The sequence below is a fragment of the Zonotrichia leucophrys genome, chromosome 1, assembly GCF_028769735.1.
Source record: "Zonotrichia leucophrys gambelii isolate GWCS_2022_RI chromosome 1, RI_Zleu_2.0, whole genome shotgun sequence".
Lineage (NCBI taxonomy): Eukaryota > Metazoa > Chordata > Aves > Passeriformes > Passerellidae > Zonotrichia > Zonotrichia leucophrys.
In genome coordinates, this window is record NC_088169.1 from 66414405 (window position 1) to 66437794 (window position 23390).

The 23390-nt window shown below is 42.1% G+C and overlaps 1 protein-coding gene across 4 annotated transcripts in view; it reads left to right on the forward strand.

Moving 5' to 3' along the window:
* The window catches only part of SMAD9 (SMAD family member 9), a 39588-nt gene extending 21301 nt beyond the window's left edge, over positions 1–18287 (forward strand). For 3 of the 4 annotated variants that reach the window (XM_064715960.1, XM_064715950.1, XM_064715969.1), the window contains 5 exons: positions 538–795; positions 3589–3726; positions 5514–5735; positions 9907–10163; positions 14631–18287. In XM_064715960.1, coding sequence (XP_064572030.1) covers positions 538–795; positions 3589–3726; positions 5514–5735; positions 9907–10163; positions 14631–14774 — 1019 coding nt within the window. In that variant the 3' untranslated portion in view covers positions 14775–18287. The remainder of the gene's footprint in view (positions 1–537; positions 796–3588; positions 3727–5513; positions 5736–9906; positions 10164–14630) is intronic. The other variant, XM_064715975.1, reaches the window with a different exon arrangement.
* The last annotated feature ends 5103 nt before the right edge of the window (positions 18288–23390 follow it).

A 23390-nucleotide genomic window follows, 5' to 3' on the forward strand; every position in this document is an offset into this window, starting at 1 on the left:
CCTTTCAAAGATCCCACTGTCTGTCTGGCAGCATTTTCAAGTACCTGATAACATTTTAGATCTGGTTTCAGGTCTGTACTTCTTTTTGCCCATGTGTCACACGCTGATAGTAAAATATGCAGTGTATTGTAGAGCACTATTAATTGTTATTAAACTTGGCTGTAAATTTGGCACATCCTGGTGATAATATTTAGAAAACTTCTGATGTGTTCAGTTTTTGAAGAAGGGAGGATTTGGTAATTTTGGAAGTGAGAGATGTACCTCCTGAATTTCTGCATGCCATACTTGTGGTACCTTGCTCAAGTCAAGATTCCTTATTTTTCAAGTGAAACTGCTGTAACTGGCTGCAGATCTAGAGAAAAATGTCCAAGAATTCAGCTTTTGATTCTTGGTTATGGACATATTTGTTACTCTTCAATGACTTGTATGCAGACAGCAATATTTGAGCAGCATGGAATATGCCTCTTTTTAGCTTACAACAAGATATGCTTTCAAGAACACAGCTTTAACCATTTTTTCTCTTGTTTTTGTTTTCAGTCCTACCTCCAGTACTTGTTCCAAGACACAGTGAATTTAACCCTCACCTCAGCCTCCTTGCCAAGTTTCGAAACACTTCTCTGCACAGCGAGCCACTGATGCCGCACAATGCCACTTACCCGGATTCCTTCCAGCACCCTCCGTGCACCCCTTTCCCGTCATCCCCCAGCCACATGTTCTCCCAGTCCCCCAACAGCATTAGCTACCCCAACTCACCTGAAAGCTCTTCTGGACCAGGAAGTCCCTATCAGCTCACAGGTAAGAATGAGCTTTGGGACACCCTCACTGAGGCATTTGAGGGTTGTGACAGGGCCTGGGGTCAGGTGACAATTCTGTGCTCCCCCCAGACTGTAGCTGCAGATTGAACTGCTGGATAGAGTGGACTTGGAATGTGATTTCTCATGACTGTCTCCTGTATACTGTCTCTCAGTCCTTCTGAAAGATGCTCAAGCGATTGAGAACTGTAGTTGTCCCGCTCCTAGAAGTGCCTGGGTGCGGTGACATGATTACTCTGGGAAAAAAACGGAGGAGAGAAGCAGGTGCGGCAGAAAAGAGCACTTGCAATACCTAAGTTAGGGACCTAGGATGGTCAGGGTAGGAAACTTTAGAAACTCCATCAAGGAGACAGGAAAAAATGGGGAAACTGGTGTGCAGAAAGTTTTTTAAGTTCATGGCAATCATACTGACTGTATAAATTTCAGAAAGTTAAGATGTTTAACAATCTGGTCTAATACTTGGAGAAGTCACCAGGCAAGTTCCTGTGACTTTGGAAGATGTTCCACAGTTCTGAGATTAGCAGGTTTATATCACTCAGATTGTTTGTGCTGTGAACTCCTGACTTAGTACAGCTCTAATTACCTGAAAATTTAACTGTGCTTTTGCTGCTAATGCAACACAGCTAAGAGCTGGTTTTAATATCAAAAAAAATGGTTCAGATTCACTTCAGCACTGCAACTTTCAAGCAGTTTCAGTTATGTCAGCTTTTTCACAAAGATGAATTCAGGTCAGAATCTTGTAATTTAAGATTTTAGTGACTTAACTATGAAGCATTTAAATTCAGGTCCTTAATGATATGCCTATTTCATTTTAAGAAAGAAGTTTATTTTACAAAGTTTTTGTAGCATTTGAATTTCCTTTTAAATTGAATACTTTCAACACAGTATGATGTTTTTCCTTCCTTCTTCATTCACTGAATGTGCCTTCATTCATTTCTTCTCTAGATCTCTATTTCTGATTATATCATATTTAGCAACACTGAAACATTTCATCAAGTAGCAAGACTTGTTTGTCTTGCCAATATTTTTCTTTCTCCTGTGTGTAACTAAGTTGGATTTAGTGGAGCTGGTCCTGACAGGTAAATCAGGCCCATTCCATCTGTGTAATGACTCTGACTCGTGCATTTAACTGAACTTGGGACCTCGCAAAGCTACTTAATAATGGAAGTGGCTCAACCTGAGCTTCAGTATATCACAGCACATGGCTTACTGATAAGCATAATTTGCCTGTGTAACAATTAGGGATGGAAGGCTATCTAAAGCAAACTGGAGTTGCATCAAGAACCTTGAGAGGGATTGCTGTGACCAAATATAGATGTCAGCAATGCAGGTTTCTGCATCTCATGGAATTGTCTACACTCTCCCTGTAACCAGAGGAGGAAAACAGACACTCCTAGAAAAAGATTGATTGCATCTTCTTGTATATGTCGAATACACTGTCTTTGCAGGTTCCTATTTTTCTTTAGTGAATATAAGGAGACCTAAATGTGACTCGTTTAGGAGCAGACATCAAAAATATCCATATAACCACATGATTCTGTGATTATATTCCTTTCTGTAACTTATTTTCTCTTCCACTATTTTTTGTCTCTGTTTTACTGGTTTTTGTTGGAGGGTTATGTCATCTAAGTGTTAGAAATATCATATAGTGTATGAAATTCCTAGGTCCTGAACAGTGCTTAAATAGAATAGAATAACGTGGCTTACTTGGAAGATTCAGTGGTTGTCTCATGATACAGTTCACAGTTATCCACTCTGGGTCAAGTTGCTTCATTTTGAGGGCCAGACAACAGACCCCAAACACAAGAGGGAATTTCAGTCTGGAACCAAGTTAAACCCTTCTTAGAGAGGCCCTTGGTCCTTCAAGCTTGTATATGGCTATAATTTTCATATTATCCCATTGAGTTTCTGTTCAAATGAGGCAAAACTACACACTTTTAGTGCTTATGCACTGAATGTTGTCATTTTATAATACGAAAATTAAGTTCTTTTTAATTTGGCTTTCTAAAGCCTCCAGCCTTTCTGGATAATCCCCACTGTAGAGTCACCTTCTGTTTTCTAGCTCATGTTGCTGTAAATGAAACAAATCAGGAGCTGAGCAGTTGTGACTTGATACTTTTCCTCCCAATGTTTTCATGACATCTATTGCTCTTTGATGGGAGACGGAACAAACCAGGTGAGGGACACACTTCCCTTGTAGGACAGGGGGAAAAAGACAAGTCTGGAGGGAGTTTTGTCAAGTCTGATTTCTGCAGGTTTCCATAAGCTTTTTCTACATATTATGAAGAAAGAGAGCTTTCTCCCAGAGAATGAAATAAAGTCAGTTTCTGTTTGTGTTGTGAACTCCTGACTTAGTACAGCCCTAATTATCTGAAAATTTAAATTGTCCTCCACAAGTTTTGAATTAAAGACAGAAATCTGGAAATAACAGATGAAACTGCATTACTTTCTTAGGGTAACAACCAGTGTTAACAGAGAACTTGATTTTACATGGGTCTAGGCCTGAGGCACTGTTGTGACCACCCCTCTCTCTTTCAAGCTCTGCATGTCCAACATGACAGCTTTTCCTTCCCATCTTTGCTGAACATGCAATGGTCTTAATATGGAGACTGAAGGGAAGTCAGATTCCGATTTGTGCTTTTTCCAGTCTTCTCAAACCAAACAGTACTGAAGTGGTAAAATACTCACCAGGAAAAAAACAGGAGGAATTTACCAACATACTGACTTAGTGTCTTTCTTCCTCTCTTTCTCCTTTCTTTTTTCTTTCTTTCTGTAGTGGAAACTCCACCTCCACCCTACCATGCAAGAGAACCTCCAGGAATCCACAATGGAAGGTCAATGGATGCAATAGCTGAAAGTCAGCTAGTGCTGTCTTTGCCCAATGGAGGTAAATCTGCCGATGGAGAAGCTGAAAGTAAATACCATTTGTATTATTCTTTAAATAAAAACTTTTAAGAAAAAAAATTGTTTTAAAAAATTGTTATTTGCACATGAAGGGTTAGTGATCTGTAATAATAATTTTCAGTCAGTTTTGCAGTAAGGCTGTGTGCTAGACCCATCCATTAGCTAGCAGGATAGGTTGAAGTAATATTTCCATGAATTATGAGCAAAGTTACAGAGTTTAGACCTTATTTGCATCCATGGACTATTACAGTTAAAAAGCTGTTAATGCAAGCAAACACCGTTATCTACATTGTAAAGATAAACATATCAAATCAGGGATGGTGGGGCAATATAACACACGAAAGAGTTATCAATATCAGAACTCATTTCTTTATCACCTTCAGCTCTAGGTTTCAAGTACTTTAAAGCCTTATGGTAGGGACCTTTTTACTGCCATCTTTGTATAAATGTTATGGAACTGGCTGGCTGGAAAAGGAAAGGACCTGTTCTAGAGGAGTACCAAGATATTTTGACAGAACTCCAAAGTCTTTGTCGTCTTATAAGAATTATTTAGTGAGAGGCATTAATGGTCAAAGGAGGGTCTGGGGTCCTGTTTACACCCCTCAAACAACTTGATGACCTCTCCTCTTGATGGCCTTTCCTACCTTTGGGCTAGTACTGGCTAGTGCTAATGCCCCCACCATTCAGAGCCCGTGCGGCAGAGTAGGAAGGGGAAATGGAATTCCTCTGCTGGCTTTTGCTTTGGCTTCCTGCTACTGCAATGAAAAATCACTGATGTTCTTTTAGTCCATCATATTGTTTTCCTAAAGAAGTGTCATTTCTAGAACGAGGACTGAGCACTGCACACACATGCACATTAAAAAAAAAAATATTGCCAGCCTTCTGAAACAGTGTATTTAGCATGGAACTGGAGCAGAAGGAATGTGAGGGGATAGTGCTAATTATGGATGGGGACACAGAATGGCTGCATAATAACAGGTTATCAGACACCAATACTTATAAATAAATTGTCAAGCTAGTTTAATCTCTTTATCACAGCCTACCATCCCTGATCACTATCCTAGTGAATATTAGTTGGAAGTTTATTAGAGGTTATGCACAGAGGTGCTCTGGGAGCAGGCGGGCTCACATGCCTGTGGTGAGCAGGCAGGATAAAGTTTCCTACTAATTCCTGTAGGACAAATGAGGCTCAGAGATTCTGTTACATTTTTGAGTCTTTCTCTGTCTCTGACTTAGAAAACCTGAGCAGGGGAGATCCAAAAGAAATGACCTTGCTGACATTTCTGCTTACAGTCCCACATGGAAGCGGAAAGCCTGAAAGCATGCAAAAATTGGAGTGATTTATTACTTCTCCAGAGTTTGGTATTAGGCTGAAGGCCTAATACCAAAAACTTGGCTCAGTTTTGACTTGCTTTGAGCCCATCTGTCATCTCTATCTCCTGCTGGTGTGCAGAGCAGATGTATCCCTTTCTATTTTCAGTGTATAGTTTGGGCCCCAGTTCAGCAAGGAATGTCAGTGTGGTTGATTTAATGCAGTGGAGTTTCCACTTTTAAGAAGAAGTGGGGCTCTTCAAGGCTTAGACTTAAGCTGATGCATCAACCTTTTGCATGTTTGGTACTTCAGTCATAAAATCAAGAAGCAATGGAAGCTTCTGTGGGGATAAAGTATGACATAAGTGACTGTTTAGATAAAGAGATGGGGGTCTGAGAGTGGGAGGGAATGAAAGAAAACAGAGCAAGATTGTTTAAAAAAATATTGCTGAAACCTGAGCAGCTGCTTAACTTTATTTCCTACAGACTTTCGGCCTGTTTGTTATGAGGAACCCCAACACTGGTGCTCAGTTGCCTACTATGAACTCAACAACCGGGTAGGGGAGACTTTCCAGGCCTCCTCTCGAAGTATCCTTATAGATGGATTTACAGATCCTTCAAATAACAAAAACAGGTTCTGCCTGGGTCTGCTCTCAAATGTAAACCGCAATTCTACTATAGAAAACACCAGGAGACACATAGGAAAAGGTAAGAGGAAATCCCCTCTCCTCAGGAATAATATTCAGAGCTCAGAAGATCCATGCATTGCATGAACTAACCTATCTGATTCATCAGATGTGCTTGCCTGAAAATCAGACCTCTGACATTACTTGTGAAATAGAAGAAAAGCAGAGAATTCTTTTCTGACTGGATAACAATCAACAGAGTAACTCCTTACAAAGGCTATTTACTTGGCCAGCAAAGAGAAAAATGTTGTTTATAGTTGTGTGTTCTAATTTAGCAGTATGTATTTTCATTTTATTTATTAGAGCTTCTGGCAACTGGGAATATTGCCATTGAAATGCCACTAAAAGGATAATTGTTGGTGCCTCAGGGCTGCTTCTCCTCCCACCAAATAACAAAGGGAGATGGATGAAACACTTAGTAGTTGAGTTACTTAGCTGAAGAACTCTGGTGGAGGGGTGTTTGTAGCTTTCCCCTCCCCCCCACCTCCTGCCAGTCCGATTCCCTGCTTTGCCAGCTTTTCACTGGTAAAACTACGGTTTGTGTTCTCCCACCAGTGGCTGCTGGTGCAGCTCTGTGTGCTCCAGCGCTGGTGTACAGACACCCTCAGCATGCAGTGCTGGGGCCAAGCACCAGGAGTCCACACCTGGACGCACACACTCTGTCCCAGCTCCCCAGGGCTGTGTAGGGTTTGATATTCTCCCAGAACTTACTGTTGTTTGTGGTGGTGAGTCAGAAGCCCTGTGCCAGCCACTTCTCCATGCAGATGAAGCTTTGCCTGTTCTGGTACATCCAGTCTAGACTCATTATCTTGCCAACCCAGCCTCTCACCAGTAGCTGCCTGGGAATGCATTTCCCACTGGGCTAATTAACTCTAATTGTTCCACTCCTATTATCTTGTCAACCTCACCTCATTTCCCAGGCCTAGAGCAATATTTTAATTGGCTCTTGATAGTCTAGTGTTGAATGACTGAATATGAGGAAGCTCTGAGACAAATGTGATACATTTTTTGCAAACAGCAGTGAACCTGAAGGCTGGAGCAGGCAATGTTGTGCTAAGCTCTTGCACTTTTCCCCAGAATGAAAAACACTTATGTTGCAGATGCTACGTGTGCCATAGTGGTTCGTTGTGTGGAGTGCAAATGTGTTGTACATCTAGTCCTAACTTACTTAGAAAATAAAGCAAAGCTTTACATCCTATCAGTGTAAGCTGTCAGAGGGATGTAGATCAAAGCTGAGCATGGCCCTAAAAGAAGAATGACAAAAGATCCCAGCTGTCATTTGGCAGTGTTACAGTCTGTGACTTTCTGCCCCAAAAGATGAGGAGACAGAAGAGAAATAAAGTTGGGTAAATGCTAATGGTCTTCATCCATTTAAATGTGAAGATCTGTCTTAATGGTCTTCATCCATTTAAATGTGAAGATCTGTCTTAATTGATTGGAAGTCCTTTAAAGTCCTACACTAGGAATGTGCCCAAGGGAAGGGAGCAGATTGCCCAGAGAGGAGCTTAATATATCAGAGATCCTTAATTTTACTGCTCTTCCCTGTTTATGCAAATCCTAAAAAAACACATACAAGTGGAATAGAAGTGGCACCAGTGCAGGCCTGCAGAAGAGCACTGAGCAGCTCCAGAAACCTATAGTTCAAAGGCATGGTGAACAGATGAAAGCTGCTGAAATGTATACAATTGTCACATGTTAACACTGGAGAAAAAAGAGTGAGTAAACAAGATTAGCTCAGTAGGATAAGGATATGTGATTGAATTGTCATCTAGAGTATCAGCGTGAAACCATTTCCTGGAAATACCACATCAAAGCTAAAAACAATCCAGAACACAATGTGACATCTACGAGCAATTGGACGTGTTTCAGCAGTCAGACTTCAAGGACAAAAAAGTAACTTTTGATCAGTGTCAAAAAGATGCGGATGCTTGCAGACTGTTGAATTTTCAGTTTCTGCAGAGGTAATGAACTACAAATATGTATTTAGCTGTTTGGTTTCCTTTAGGGTACTTTCCTCTGGTGAATGAGTACTAGAATAATAGGAATACACACTAATTAGTGTTGTATTTACTGCTTTTAAAAAGTTCACAAGAAGAAAACAATTTGTAACCTCTGCTTTCAGAAGTGGCATTGATGTTTTTGTTATTGTAGCACAATGTTTGGGCAATGCCTTTGAAAGCATTCATTTTTTTTCAGAAAATGGGTTACTTAATATACTTTGAAAACTCGGTCTTTAAAAGTTTTCACCTTAGCATCCTCTGTGTGACCCTAAGTCTGTAGTTTCTCCTGAAGATTTGAAATGTGGTGCACATTTACGTCCTAATTCTTCTCTCCCTACCCTCTGTTCTCACTTCATCTGATTATTTCAGACAGCTATATGGACTCCATCAAGTTCCTTTCTGTCTTTCCCTTTTGCCCATTTCCATGGGAAGGAAGATCAAGTGGTAACAGTCAGGGTGTGCAGCACCCCACAGTGCCTGGTGCAATTGGAGCTGATGCTTTCCTGTCACTGCTGCTCCCAGTGCAGCACCAGAGTGTGTTCCGAGCCACAGCCCTGCCACTCACAGCTCATTTCAATCTTGTGGCTGCTCAGAAGTCAAGTGATGGCTCGAAGACAGACTTTAAGGTTCCTGTCTGAGTTACCCTGGAAGACTATGGGAGAATGTATTTTTTCCCAGATTCTTTTCCCACTCAACCTGCTTTTCCCCGGTGCCATTCCCACTTCTGTTTAGAGGCTGGTTTTGTCCTAAGGATGTGCTGCTGCCCCTTGTTGTTATGACTGCAGAATGATAAACAGACTGGGAATATGTAACCAGTCTGTTTGTATGAAAGACAGCAGGAATAAAACTAATTACAGCTGCATTATTAAAGCACAGTTACCAGTAGCTTTGTAGGCAGTCTGCTGAGGCTCTGTGAACATTTGTGTGTGTTTGAAGAGCATACCTAGTATTAGAGAGGAGGATTTTATTTTTATTTAGTGGTGGTTTTTACAAGAACAAAGAATTGAGTTTTTCCACCTCTCTTGGCCCTGGGAAGGATTAATTTCCCCTAATCTAGCCATGGGAAGGGTGACTGGGCATTTTCACGGATGACTTGTCCCCTTTCAGGTTGTGGCTTCATGCTCACTTTTCAAGCAGTCAGGGTCCCCATTGCCACACTTGTACTGATGAAGATCTCACAAGATCTCACTGAAAATAAATTTTGTTTTGTTTGTTTTCAAGTTTATTAGCTGGTTCAGTTCCTCAGCCTGGACAGCAGCCCAATCCTCAGCTGTTGCTGCCAGCATGAAAGCAGGTGTGTCAGCAGGGGCAGGGAATGGGAGAGCCTTTTCAGCACCTGCACAGGCTTCCATGGCATTAAGCTGGCTCTGAGCCTGCACTCTGTAGCAGATGGAGTGAATCATCTGGTCACAGTGCCTCTCTCTAGCTATCAGCTAGAGAAGGCATCTACACAGTTATCATCTTACAGATGATCCCCAAATTCAAGGTTGCTGAATTAGGCTAAGATAAATTCTCCCACCAATTCCGGTATGTTTTCATGCAAGCACATATCCTTGGTGGATCAGAGTATTTGAAGGGATAGAACTGCTTCCACCTTAATTTCCCCAAGTCACAGTCAAAATTTGAGTTAGTATTGGTAAGCCACTTGGGCACTGAAAAGTTCTGAAGAAAAGCAGTAATTTTCATGCTACAGGTCACTTGGAACAGGATCTGATGAGTAAGTCACATCATGTAAATGCAAATACATGGTTCTGATGTGGGAGATAAAGCAAAATACAGAAAACTATTTTAGGTACATGCCATGCTGTGTTTTAAATGTTTGACAGTAGGACCCTGTAGTAAAACAACAGCATGCAGTGAAGTGGGTCTTGGCCGCTGCTCATTTGCTTAACAGGGAAAATACATTTAGCTGTGTTATGCAATACTGATTTTTCCATTCTTGGGTAGTTTTGATTGATGTTTAGGATATTGTTGACATGTGCTTGATGTTTATGTATGTGTATTTTGTCATAAAGTTACTACTTTAGTACAACTATGCTGTTGGGTAAAAGTAAAGAAACCAGCACTGAGAAACAAAGATCCTGGAAGGATCCTGGGCTTGTATCCCCAAACCAGTAAAATAATTAATTACTGGCATAAAGTGCATTGTGAAAAACGGAGACATAATACATGTTACTTTTTTTTTTTTCCAAGGTGTTCATCTTTACTACGTTGGTGGAGAGGTTTATGCTGAATGTGTCAGTGACAGCAGTATTTTTGTGCAAAGCCGCAACTGTAACTACCAGCACGGTTTCCATCCTGCCACGGTCTGCAAGATCCCCAGTGGCTGCAGCCTCAAGATCTTCAACAACCAGCTCTTTGCCCAGCTTCTTGCCCAGTCAGTCAATCATGGTTTTGAAGTGGTGTATGAGCTGACCAAGATGTGTACGATTCGAATGAGCTTTGTTAAAGTAAGGATTCTTTGTTTTCTCTTACATCCTTGCTTTTGCTTTCTCTTGCATCCTTTGGTGCAAAACTAGATCACATCAAATCCATTCCAAGGGAAGATGTAGATACCCAACTTTTGAATAGCAATTCATACTGCATGTTTTCCAGTATTGCCTTAAACTTAGAGGTGCTTAAAATCAATCACTTTTGTGGTCAACTTGAAAATCTCTTAGATTACAAAATTTAGGTGCTCCATAGACTCTCTGTGGAAAATAGGCTGAGAATGCATGGTGGTGTTCCCCCACTGATTGATTGTTCAAAAAGCTCATCTCAGAAGGGCTTAGCAACCTATAAATGTTGTAGCACATATCTTAGGCAGTTGTGATCTCTCCTATTGTTACTGATTTGCAATAGAGCTTGATGGAGCCATTAACTTGAAAAGAATGTTCTTATGTATTTAGGCCAATTTACAGTCTCACCCACAGACTGGTATATATTGTCTTAATCAAGAAACACTGAGTCCTTCCTCATCCCTCACTGAGCTTGCAGAGAATTGTTGTTTGCCATCTCTCCAATCCCTCACAAATATCATCTTACTTTCTGATGACATTCACTCTGGCCAGCCACACAACCAGAAGGGCTTCTTGCAAGCAGAACAGAAAACCCGAAAGAATATTTTATCTTCCCCTTGTTATTTGGAAGAGACAAGAGGCTACCAAATCCCTTACTGTTCTGATGTCCTTCATATTTGAATTTCACAGCCTGACTGCTCTGTGGGAAATCTATCAGTCTTTGTGGGACTTTCTCAAATCTTCTGAATGGCCTTCTCACCAGAACAAGATCTCTCAACTCCTTTTAGCACTTAGGATTTATTTGCATGCCTGTTGTAGCATCTAACCCCCAAAGAATGGCACGTGTTTCGAGATAGTTTCCAGATGATGCTAGACCAGCTTGCTATAGTGCTGTTGGGGAGAGCTGTCAGCAATGTTCAGCCTGCAAACTAGACCACTTGCACCATTAGAAGTTCTTGGTCCTGCTAGGTGCCATAAAAATGGCTTGAGTATGTTCCTTTATCTTGCAGATTTGTTTTTATACAAATGACTGAATTGAGGTGATTGAATTCTCATCTGAGATACCAAAAAGTGCTTGAGGCTCAAGTCCAGTTTCCTTAAGTTCTACAGAGCTGATGAGTTGAGTCCTACATATCTTTCTGGTCTAACTTTTTCTAGCCATCCTTGGGGACCCATCTTCTTAAGTCTTCAAGAGAATCAGGAGTGCCCTGTAATCTCTCCCAGGAGTCCAAGCCAAAATCTCCATGCCCATGCTGTTGCTTTGTTCTTGAGAGTGAACTGATATCTTATTCACATACAAGCATTAGGGCAAAAAAAAAAGAAAGCAAGAAATCCAACAAACAGCATTTTCTTTAATGGAAGACATGAATGGGCATGTTGTTTGTAAAGGCAGTATAGCCAGTTACACAATATTTTCATTATCTCAGCAATTCAGGGGCAAGCTCTTTGATGTGTTATCTGCCTCCATGCCCAGCATGGCAGCAGAAATGGTGGTGTTGATGCACTCACTATATAAAGCTGCTGCCATATTATCACCTTGCTTTGTTGAAATAATAACAGCTATTATTGTGCTTCAGGCACCAGAAGACCAGTGCAAGGAGTTATTTTGAACTCTTTCCCATGACGTCTGGAAAATTGCTATGCAAATCTCATCTAGGCTCTTTCTTCCTGGCCTGCAAATACACTTTCCCTTATTCAGTCTTCCTAAAATATTTCCCTCCCAAGGAGTGAGCCCTCCTGTGTTCAGTCTGGGGTCAGGAGTGATCCTGGATGTTGGGGATGCAGTGCCAAAGGGGCCTGCTGTCTGTCAGAGCCATAGTCCAAGAGAGCCCTGGTGTGCAGGGCAGTGCTGTGGCTTCTCTGCTGACTCGTGTCCAGACACTGCTGGGCACCTTCGGCCCAAAGGGCTGGAGATCCTGCTCTGACCCCACCAATGCTTGAGCTACCAGCTGGGAGGCAGGGATAGGTAGGGATCGAGATATGAGAAACTTGACAGGGCTGTGCCCTCTTCTGATGTAGGGCATGGGACAGAGGGAGGTGAAGGTCTTGTCCCCTCTGATGCCCTTTTTGTGCCCACTGAGCAGCTGAAAGGAGCTCAAATACGGGTGTATCATCAGTGAAAGCAGCTTCCATCCACTGAGCACTGCTGAAAACCAAAGCAGGTTGGCTCTTGCCACCTCTCCACAGCTGAGGCAGCTGAAGCACTAAGGGAAGAGATGGAGAGTTTCTCCAAGCCGAGGTCTGAACCCAGCTCAATCCCTCCCACACCTCTCCAGGTCTTGGGGCTAAGGGGAACACCTAGCAGACTTGAAAGCTCAGCACTCTGGGATATGGAGACTAGGCTGGAGTGAGCTGTTGCCCACAGGAGGAGGGAAGTGTTGGCAGGAGCAGCAGGACCCATGAGAGTACCAGTGTCCTCTTCCCACCATCTGTGGAAAACACCCCTGCAGCTTTGAAAGTTGTACTCACTTCATTCCCTCGTTAAGAGAACTCCAGCTCTGGGCTCTTCTCAGTCCCAGGGTGAAGGAGGCTACCTGCAACCCAAGAGTGATATACAGGGAGCATCAGAGTCCTTGCCCTCCTGGCATTTCCCCTGGGGGTGCTCCAGCCAGAGACAGCATCGCTGGGAGTGTTTAGGAGTTGCCAGCAGAGGGAGATGGCCAGCCACCTGCCAGGCTCCCCCAAATCTGCCACATTGTGCTTGAATCCTGTGATTCCTGTTCCTCTAGATTTTCTGTCCTGCCTGTCAGCAAGGTGTGCCACCTCCTCTGCTGCTTGCTCTCCTGGCTGTGTATCTTCACTGCAGTTGAGTACTTGTGACTTTACCACCTCAGAAGTCTGACTGTCCTGCCGTTTTATGCAAACATTTACAGAACATCAATCTGAGGTTCTGTGAATGCAGGCTCTTTCTAGTCTGATAAATGCTCTGCAGTTCAGAAAAATGCTGTCTGTTTGGAAGTACTCTTTGGGCTTTGGTGGGTCCATATCTTACTCTTCTGCTTTCTTTCCCCTTTTCTTCATTAATTAGCATGGATTTTATCCAGACCACCTATGGTGACATCTCATTTTAGTGTTGATCCTAATTTTCCAGCTATCATCTAAAGAAGTAGCTGCACTGGCAGCCACAGCTGTCTGAGCTGCTCAGCACTCTCCAATTTTGGTGACTTTGGCAGCCATCAGTCTTAATATACCTCATATCCTTTTTTGACAAGAATACCAATCTGCCTGCTTATCATAATGACAGGTATGACTCAGTGTCTGATCAGCATCCCACAAATGAAGATCCTCTTCCTGTAGTGGGACCATATTTTGCACATTGCCCTATGGAAATCTGAGATCAGTTCTGCCAGTGAGACATCTGGTGAGCTGCAAGACTCGGGGCTGTGACTCGAATGCCTTGTGTTGCTGTGATGTCAGGCTGCCTGCTTAGCACTGCTTAGACACTGTGCCTGCTTGAATCAGAGAATATGCTGAGTTGGAAGGGATTCATCAGGATCATCAAGCCCAGCTCCTGGCCCTGCACAGCAATATCCCCAAGAATCACACCCACAAGCATTGTCTGAATGCTTCTTGAACTCTGTCAGGCTTGGTGCTGTGACCACTTGCCTGGGATGCCTGTTCCAGTGCCCAACCATCCTCTGAGAGAAAAGTCTTTTCCTAACTTAAACCTGCTCCTTGAAGCATAGGTACTTCAGGTTTTCTCTTCTCCCTGCCAGCACCCCATCCCTACCTTCTCTCAGATGCCTGATATCCCTTATCTTCCCCAAGAGAGTTGGAGAAATTACTGCAGGACTTCCCACAGCAGACAGCTGGGAACTCTTGTTGGCAAAGAGGACATGTTCAAGGATAGAAAACCCATGGGCAATATCTATACATAGGCTAAGTATGGTACATAAGAACTGCTGGAAGTTTCCAGAGGTTAGGCAAATACTTAGAAATTCTAAATTCTTAGAATCAAAGGATGAATCTCTACCAATACACAGAGCAGTGCCCAGGACCATCCCTAGTTCCTGTTAATGAAAAAGGCTGGCCTGCTTTTTGTCGGTGCCAGACAGCAGTCTGCCAGACTTCCCTGGCCATGTCCCTGGGGTGCAAACAACAGGGACCATTCCCCATGGGCTGTTTGCAGGCAGCCGGGCTTGGAAACAGGCCTTTTCATGCTAGTTGCTCTCTGCACCTGGAAGTGTAACTGAGATTTTTAATTTAATAGCATTGAGTCCCTGGTAATTATGCTAACAATGACCTTAAAAAGGAGCTAAGTTTTTAGAGAAAATTATCCCTAGGATAAAGTAGCAAATCTTGGGAACTTGGATGGTGGACTGTCTGTAGTTGAGTTAGACTATCAGCACTGGAGTTATGATTTAATGTTTTGATTGTTTTAAATTAAAAAAAACACTTCACTTTGTGGTCCTTTTATAGGGCTGGGGAGCAGAGTATCATCGCCAAGATGTTACAAGCACACCCTGCTGGATTGAGATCCATCTGCATGGACCATTGCAATGGCTGGATAAGGTGCTGACACAGATGGGCTCACCTCACAACCCCATCTCCTCAGTCTCTTAAGAATCATCTCTAGAATTCCCTTAGGATGGATGCTATTGCAGGCAGTGGCTTATAGAATTCCCATGAACAGAAGCTTCTATATGTAGATGTATGTAGATGTAAATATATCTATACATAGTCTACTCTCTTTTTTAATTTTTTTTTCATTTTGTGGTTTCTAGTTACTCTGATGCCAGTACAATAAGTTTAGAAAGTCGGGTATAGCATATCTGTTCTCTAGTACAAAATAAGCCAAATTCCTGCAAAAGTGTCAAACATTTCCTGTGAGCATCTTCATTCCCCAGCCAATCCAGTAAACGGTGCAAATTCCCAGCACTTTCATGTGGGTTCAGAAACCTGTCTGTCACTGTACCTAGTAGGTGAAATTCACCCTTCTGCAGGCAACCAAAATCAGATCTCTGTGCCATTTAAATTCATCTTACATCCTGATTTCAAGTCCAGAAGAGGACCTGAGCTGGTGCACAGGACTTATGCATAGAGGTGACTTTTATCTAGGGAACTGAAGGACTAAACTGCCATTCCAGTCTGTCTCCCTACTGCAAAGCACGATGGGACAACAAATCCTCTGAAGAGCTGGATGCGCACTGCTCTCCTGGGATTTGGCAGGAGAAGGGAGCATGTTCAGCACACGAACCTTATCTCAGAGCATTCTGGACAATCTGAGTAGTCTGATACTGCTAACATAGTAGGGTATGGTACTGCTGCACTGAAAAGCAACAAGCTCCTAAGAAAAAAATGATAATTTAAATATATGCCCATGAGTTAAAAAAATTAATTAACTTCCAGTGCTTTTTTGCAAAGTACATACATACTTGCATATGTGTCGGGTGTGTAAACTAAATCCTGTTCATTCTACAGTATTGATGTAGTTTGTTTTAAGATTAGGACTGTCTGTATTTAGACTGCTGCGCTGATATCAAGGTACTCCTAAAAGGGATTTGAACTGTGATTCAGAAAAAGGACATCAATTGTGCATTGAAGAAGCAAATCATTACTTTATCATTCGTCTTGGGAACAGAAAGCCCCACACTCAAAGGATGCAATGAGAAGGAGATGGGAGTCAGCCATGTCCATCTCCTGTATTGGGCCAGTCCTCGGGATCTGACAGCATTGCTCGGATCTGACTGAGAGGGCTTCCCTGCCAGTCACTCCATACATCCCTGTCATCCCTGTGGATGCTTTCTCATCTTAGGTACACGCTTCTTCATTTGCTGAGCTTTTGCCTTGCCTGCAGAGGATGGTGAGGCATGGTGGAGCCATGAAAAAGTAAAGAGTGAATCTGTGTGCAGAACCATGTCTGTGTTCTTTCTGTAAGCAGGGAAACCTATTGTCCATGCCCTAATCCCATCCTTGCAAAATGCTGTTCACTTGGAAACCTTTCCTGAGAAGACATTTTGATAATCTTTCCTTTTGCTGAAAGAGTTGAGATTATTTCTTTCCAGGCATAACAATCCGCTGAAAATCGTTTTTATTCAAGAGTCAGAAAGACTGAAAATATCTGCAACATCATTTCTCCATAGAACAAGTAGAAATATTAGTGAAAAAAAAAATGTTTTTCAGAATATTTCTTTTCTTCTCAAACAATATCTGGTGCTGGACATTTTGCTGAATATTTAGAAGAAGACTCCTGCAATCTTCAGCTGTATCACAAATGCAAAAGGAAATATTCACCAGAGAGACAGTGAGTAAACTAACAGTGTTATTTCATTTGAATGCATCTTCAGCTGCCTGCAGCTTTAGCAGGGCACAGAAGGATAAATTATTGTTAAGTTTGAGCAGTAATAGCAAGTTGTATAGGAAATTTGTAAGTGCAAAGAACCCTATTCTGTCACCATTTGATGTCAGCAGTGTCACTATGAGATAGGAAAAATTTTACAGTCTCTTGCAGCAATGAAATCTAATAACAATAATAATCATATAGAGAAATTCCAGGCCATTTACTATTTAGCAGACTTTAGAGACATCAGTTTGGAAAAATGCATTTTCCTCATCTCTCTCTGTTACAGTATCTGTTAAGAGATCAGATCCTGGTAATGTTTTTTAGCATGTTTGTTGCTCCTCTTCTCCAGCTGCACCTTTGCTCCAAAGGATGAGCACCTTTTGATTTTGCTCTTTATTTATTTTTTTTGTTTTGTTTTGTTTTAGCAGCTAAGGACAGAGGATATCACCTTTACTGTCCAGGATCTAGCTCTGTCCCTTATCCTAGATTCTTCCTTGTCTTTTAGGCTGAATCCTCCTTCCCTTTTAATATAGAGAGAAGCCTAGGAGTTCCTTTTAGACATTCCCAGCATTGTCATCTTCCTCACAGAAAGCAAAGAGAAATGTTCTGAGGTGCATCTGCTCTTGGGCAGTTCCAGAACTCAGTTTTCTGTCAATACTGCAGAGAAAAATTGGAAAAATGGCCAGTGAAGAGAAGCAGCTTCTTCTGGGGCATTATTTGTTTCATCACAAGGTATTTCAGGCAGGTGAAATACACTCCTATCTGAGCATGCTTGTGTCTTCCCACTGAGTAAAAGGGGAACTCAGGGTCATCAGCTCAAATGCAGACTGCTACATTGGATGTATTCAAAAATAGATGAAGGGAACCCTAATGACAGTGTTTCGACTTTCCCAGCCTGGTAATGATGCTTGCTCAGCAAGTGTTTGTTTGGTTTAAATGGAAGTCGGTCAATTTAGAGCAGTTTTTCCTTTCCTTTATGTCTACCTTTAATCATTTTACAAATAGAATTTGGCTTCCATGTAGTCCATACATGCATCTCATTTAAGGTAGTCACTTTAATAACTGCCTTACTAATAAGAAAAGAGGCATTTCTGGAGCATGATTCTTCTGACCTATTTAAAACACCTGTAGCATGAGATGAATTTCAGCAAATTTAACTATTTGCTGAAAACTGGATCAAAGCACTTGATTCTGGGCAATTCTGGCAACAGCCATCTGTTTTTAGCCTTTGGGAAGGCTGATACCACTGTGTCAGTTGTTTCCTATTGTGATGGTTTCTGGGGGCTTAGCCCACTGTGCTGTGCAAACACACAGAAGCTGACAGCTCCTCCCCAAAGCCCACAGTACGTGGAAGGAGCGGTAACAGGATGAGACAAAAAAGTAAATAATATTAGACTTGCCCACATAAAAAGTAAGGCTAATAAACCATTTATTTCCCTTTATTTTTAACAAGGTTCCTTTTACAGACTTTTCTAATATATATGAATTGCAATTGGTTAAAATTCAGGTTTCTTACAATTTACAGCAATAGAACTTTGTATCTCTAATGTCTTCCCCACTTTGGAAGGAGATGATTTCTGCTCAAAGGTCTTCATGAACCTTTAAACCTGTAGTCAGTTTAAGGTCTTTATAAATGTTCTACTCATTAATGCTCAGCCTTTGGAGACAGTTCTCCTGAGAGATTTAAAACCACTTACAGCAAGACTACTTAGTTGAAAGCAGATTTTTAAAATGGTTTTTTTTTGAGTCATCAACAGTTCATAGCCTCTTAAAAGATTCTGTGGAGCAGTACCATGCATCAGCAGGCAGCGGCGGGAGCCTAATGAGGCAGAGTCATAAAGCACATTCAGCATGGTATGTAGACCACTTGTTTTCCTATTAAACAGTCGAGAGAAGATGACTTCAGTTGCTGCCAGTTCTTCGGCACCACCAGTATTAATGTGCTGTTTGCATCCGGAGGTGGCAGGAGCAAATCTCGCAGCCTGGCTGCCTGGAGCCATTCTATGGCACTGCTGCTTGGGTGGCTCAGTCCCATCCCCTTGCCTAGGAAAAGCTGCCCAGGTACGGCACAGCAGTGGCTGTAGCATTGCAAGGTGCAGCACGTGCTTGCCCTCCCCATCAGCTGCTATTCCACCAACATGTTTACTCCTCATCAGAATGCTTCGGCAAGCTCAGTCTGAAAGGTAACTGTGGCCCAAAGTAGCATCAGCTGGACTTGAGGAAATCCCTTCCATGTCTCCAGCAGGTACTGTGTCAAGACTTTCACTACCCTGAGCAGCCTTGTTCAAGCAGTCCCTGTCTGGAACAGGGTGTCAGACTTGATGCCATGGTGAGATCCCTTCCAATATACTTCATCCTCTGGGTTTCTGTGGAGATTCAGTCATAACTGGTTGCCACAGGAAGGAGCTCTCTGTTAGCAGCACTTTCAGGATGAAACATGTTTCTCCTTAGCTATTTCATATTAGTGTTCCCTCAGCATAAAATCAGCACTCTAAACATCTCTCACTGTAAACGTATATTCACCACACCCCTCTTAAAATGCAGAAAACAAGGCAATTGTGACTGTAACCTTATCTAATCTGCTCTTGTTCTTCCTGACTTACAACACCCATCTTTGTCTATCAGCTCTACAAATGAATCTCACCAGTGACTAAGGAGTTGCACAAACAGCTGGATTTACAGAGGCAGCTCAGGCAGAGACTTGGCTTCTTGACTGCATGGAAACGGTTAATAAAAAAGCCTGATCAATTCAGGAACTTTAAAGGGGTATCAAGTATAAGATTAATGTTCTTGAATCAAGACTGCTCTGGTACAACTACAAAGTATTTTAGGAATACTTTAGCACTACCTGGTACTCAGCAAAGGAAAGAAACATTACATCCTCTCTTACTATTCACCTCTTCCCCTAGCTCCACATAACCTAACTTAGTACAAGCAAAATCAAACACAACAAAAAAAGAACAATGAGTCATAAAGTAGAGTAATTAAATACAATTTTTTCAAAGCTGAGAAGTGCTGCCTAAAATGTAGACTTATATCACGAGAAGGCCATGTAGTTATAGGAAAAGTGGGTAATGGCTTTACTGAAAGAGGGTAGTTTTAGTTAAGATATTAGGCAGAAATTCTTTATTCTGAGGGTGGGGAGACACTGGCACAGGAAAAACTGTCCCAGAGAAGTTCAAAGCCAGGTTGCATGGGGCTTTGAGTAACCTGGCCTACAGGAGGGTGTCCCTGCCCACAGCAGGAGGTTGGGACTTGATCATCTTTAAAGGTCACTTCCAACCCAAACTATTTGATGACAATGATGTCGCAGATGCCCACCAAGCCAGGAACAAGACTTCCTTGCTCTGGAGAAACCTGGAGACCTGGCTGTTACTTGAACATCTGAACCCAAGCCCTTCTGAGTGAGTGGAGACCTCACTGAAGGGGCTGAGAAAATTTTTATAAAGGATTTACAGTTCATGGGTGTTCCAGTAGCCAGAAGTGCACTGAGATGATGAAGATACTGAGGAGGAGGAGGGAGCATACAATCAGATAAGCCCAGTGGTCATCACTGGAGGTATAAGGCAGTACCTGCCCAGGCAGCCACTCAAGGCCTGTTTTAGAAGCAGCTTGAATTACCACAATCCTTGCTTGGGTTTTTGCTATACACCTGGCCTGGGAGAATGTGCCAGCTTCCTGATTAAGCCATCCGATATCGTGGGGCAAATGGTGTTCCATGTGCTCCAGAGAGTAAGCTCTCGTTGCATTTGGGAACCAAACTTGGAAGATTATTCTCTGCCTCACCCCAAGACTAATGAGGAGCTCAGCTTCAGGGCATTGTCCAAGGACACTACAAACACATCCAGCATATACTCCTCAAAGAAAGATGCAGTCTGAACAGAAACTGCACTACTGAAAGCTGTGGACTATACATGGAGAGAGCATCTAACCTGGGAATTGCAACAAACCAGCTCATTACAAGATAAGGTGGGAAATTGCAGTGCCCAAAGAAAAACAGTCAGCAGGAACCTTCATGAGGACTCCTGACTATGAAATCAGATTTTTAACAGTACATAAGTGTGGACAAGTGTGCTTCCCTAAGAGCAACTAAGAGGTCAAGTTACCATGAAAAAAGAGCTTGACAGTTAGTCTCATCTTGCAGCCAGGAGAGAGATTCTGTGAGACTTGAGATCTATGAATTAAGAAGTTCTCAACCTGGAGGCTTCATTGCAGCCACTGAAACAGGGCTTGTTCCTCATGGCAGCTCCAGGAGTACCCTTCTTCAAGATACAAGAAGCCTGAGTGGGCATTTAGTCTTTGTTCAGTTGAGAGAAATCTCTTTGTGTGTCTAGGACACACAACTTCTGCATGTTGGGGACCAGCACAGAACACAGCCTTTGGTTTGTACCCATCATTTACCCACAGGAAGTTCCAGAACAGTCAGGAACAGCCAGAATCCTGTTACATGTTCACCCCAGGGCTGTCCAGACACCCTGCCCAGGCGTGCCTTACATTACGTTGCCACACTGATGCCACATTTCTCTGCCAGGGAGGTGAGACACATGAGAATCCTAGCAAGAGGACACCTCCACTTGCACCTGGGCCATGCTTGCAAACTTGGTGCCTGTATAGATAACAAATCTAATTTGCAGGCCATGTCTCTCATGCAAGGTAGACATAACCACTATGTCCTCCAGAATCAGCTACTCTTCCATTATGGTCAATGTGAACATTTGCAGCTAATTGTGAACACATTTTAGATCTTCAGTCATAGTGTTTTTATTATCCATGGATGCTGCTATTTTATATTCTGTGTTAGTATTCAAATAATATTGCATATGAATAGCATAGGGTGAAATAGACCAAGCAGTTAATAATTTTAAATACAGACCTCATCAGCAAAGAAAAGCTAGAGAAATCTTGGTAAAATCTGACCCCTTGCACTTTCACAGTAGTGAGCGAGCACGTCATATTCAAAGTGGTTTATTTGATGCTAAAGTGTGTGTTGTCTTATTAATTCACAGTTATGTCCATAAGAAGCTTTGCAAACAAGGGCAAGGGAACAAACATAATGATGAGCAGACACAATGTGCATTCAGATAAATTTTTTTCACTTACTCAAGCAATTGGAGTTTTTAATTATTTATAATACTGTTAAAGTATAAGTTAAATGTACCACAGCCTGCTTTCTGCAGATAAGTCAGTGATAGCAATTTAAACCTTCATTTCATATCACCTCTGTGATATTAATGGGGTTGAGAAGTGAGACAAGAAAGTGAAGAAACAGGCCTTTTTGTGTGGATCAACGAAGCCATGAAGTTGCAAAGCTCTATGAATTGGTGGATTTGAGCAAGGAGTGTTAACTATGGGATTGTGTTAACTATGACCTATCAGTCTGGTGAGAAAAGCACTGTAGTCATCCACAGATTAACAAGTGTCACTCATGTCTATGAATAATTCTGCCCTCTGTTTTCCATCAGATGCAAAGCAAAACATCTGCACTATCCACAAGTATTACTCACGGTTTGTGACATTCTGTCAGCCAGCGTAGGTCGCTGTATAAAGAACAATACTTGGGCTCTTGCCTCTGGAGAATGAAAAATTCAGGAGTGCGAGAGACCCGGGCAGCTCGGAGTCCTCCAACCAGCCCCAGAGTACTCTATTCCATTCCATTCCATGTCATACCAAGAAAAATGGAATGACTGCTAAAAAAGGGGACACTTTCTCAAGCATTCCTCCTGCTGCATTTGATTTGAGGCATTCTGAAGACAACACATTTAGCCTGAACAATACACTTTTTAACGCACTCCACTTTCTTTGGCCAGAATTATTCTATTGTAAAAGGGATTATTCACGTCTTGTGTTTTACTGTTAATAAAGAGATTTCTGTTTTAAGAGTCCCTTCTCTTGTTGTCTCCCATTCTTCTCTTTTAAAGAGATTGGCTGTAGGTCCCAGTATGACCACAAGTGACTTTAGGAACTGGAGCATTCAGAAAGCCTTTATCATACAAATCAGTCTTAGGCAAAAGGAAGCATCCCATTACTCACTTAGTGCATCTCATTGCACTAAATGAGTAATGGGATGCTTGACACAAGAAAAGGTATTGAAAATTAATTCAGCATAAAATCTCCATGTATATGAATCCCTTACTGTCCTGTGATAGATTTGATGATTCAAGAGGATGGTTCAGTTTTCTTTGGACGGGGACAGCTCTGATCTGACAGGCAATCAGTGAACAATGATGCTGCCCTGTGACACCTTCCCTCTGGACCAGATTGACATAAGTGGGAAGACAGACTGGCAGCTGCACAGTTCTTCAACTGCTCAAGGACAATGAGAGATAAATAAGAATGTACTCTTAGGTAAGTGTTGTGTTTCCATCTTCCTAAAATTCAGATTTTGTTCTGCGATAACAGAAGAGATAGACAACATAATGGGCCACAGAGCGACACAGACAGTGCTGGCTTGGGAATCCCATCCAATCTTCCGCCCAAACAGGAGAGCACTGCTACCAGCACATCTCCCAGTGTCTGCACTGGCCTGATGGTGCTGCTATCACAAACTACCAAAAATACAGGATAGGTGAGATGCACTCTACTGTACTTCTCTATGCACAGCTTCAGCACCTGACATTTGTTTTGACATAGACAACTTGTTTGGCACTGTCTTAACAAACACTCCCTGTGCCAATTTTCTGCCCTGAGGGATTTGGTTTTAAAAAAGTTTAATCAGATCTGTCCACCTAAATGATCTGTTCACCTTTAAAACGTTAACCATTTAAAACAAAATCAAGTACATTATTCTACAATTTTTGCCAATTATGTTTTCACATATATTCTTATTCACTGAAAAGTAACCTATTTTTGCTTTATTTAAAATAATTTTCTATAACAAGACCTTGAAACACAAAATT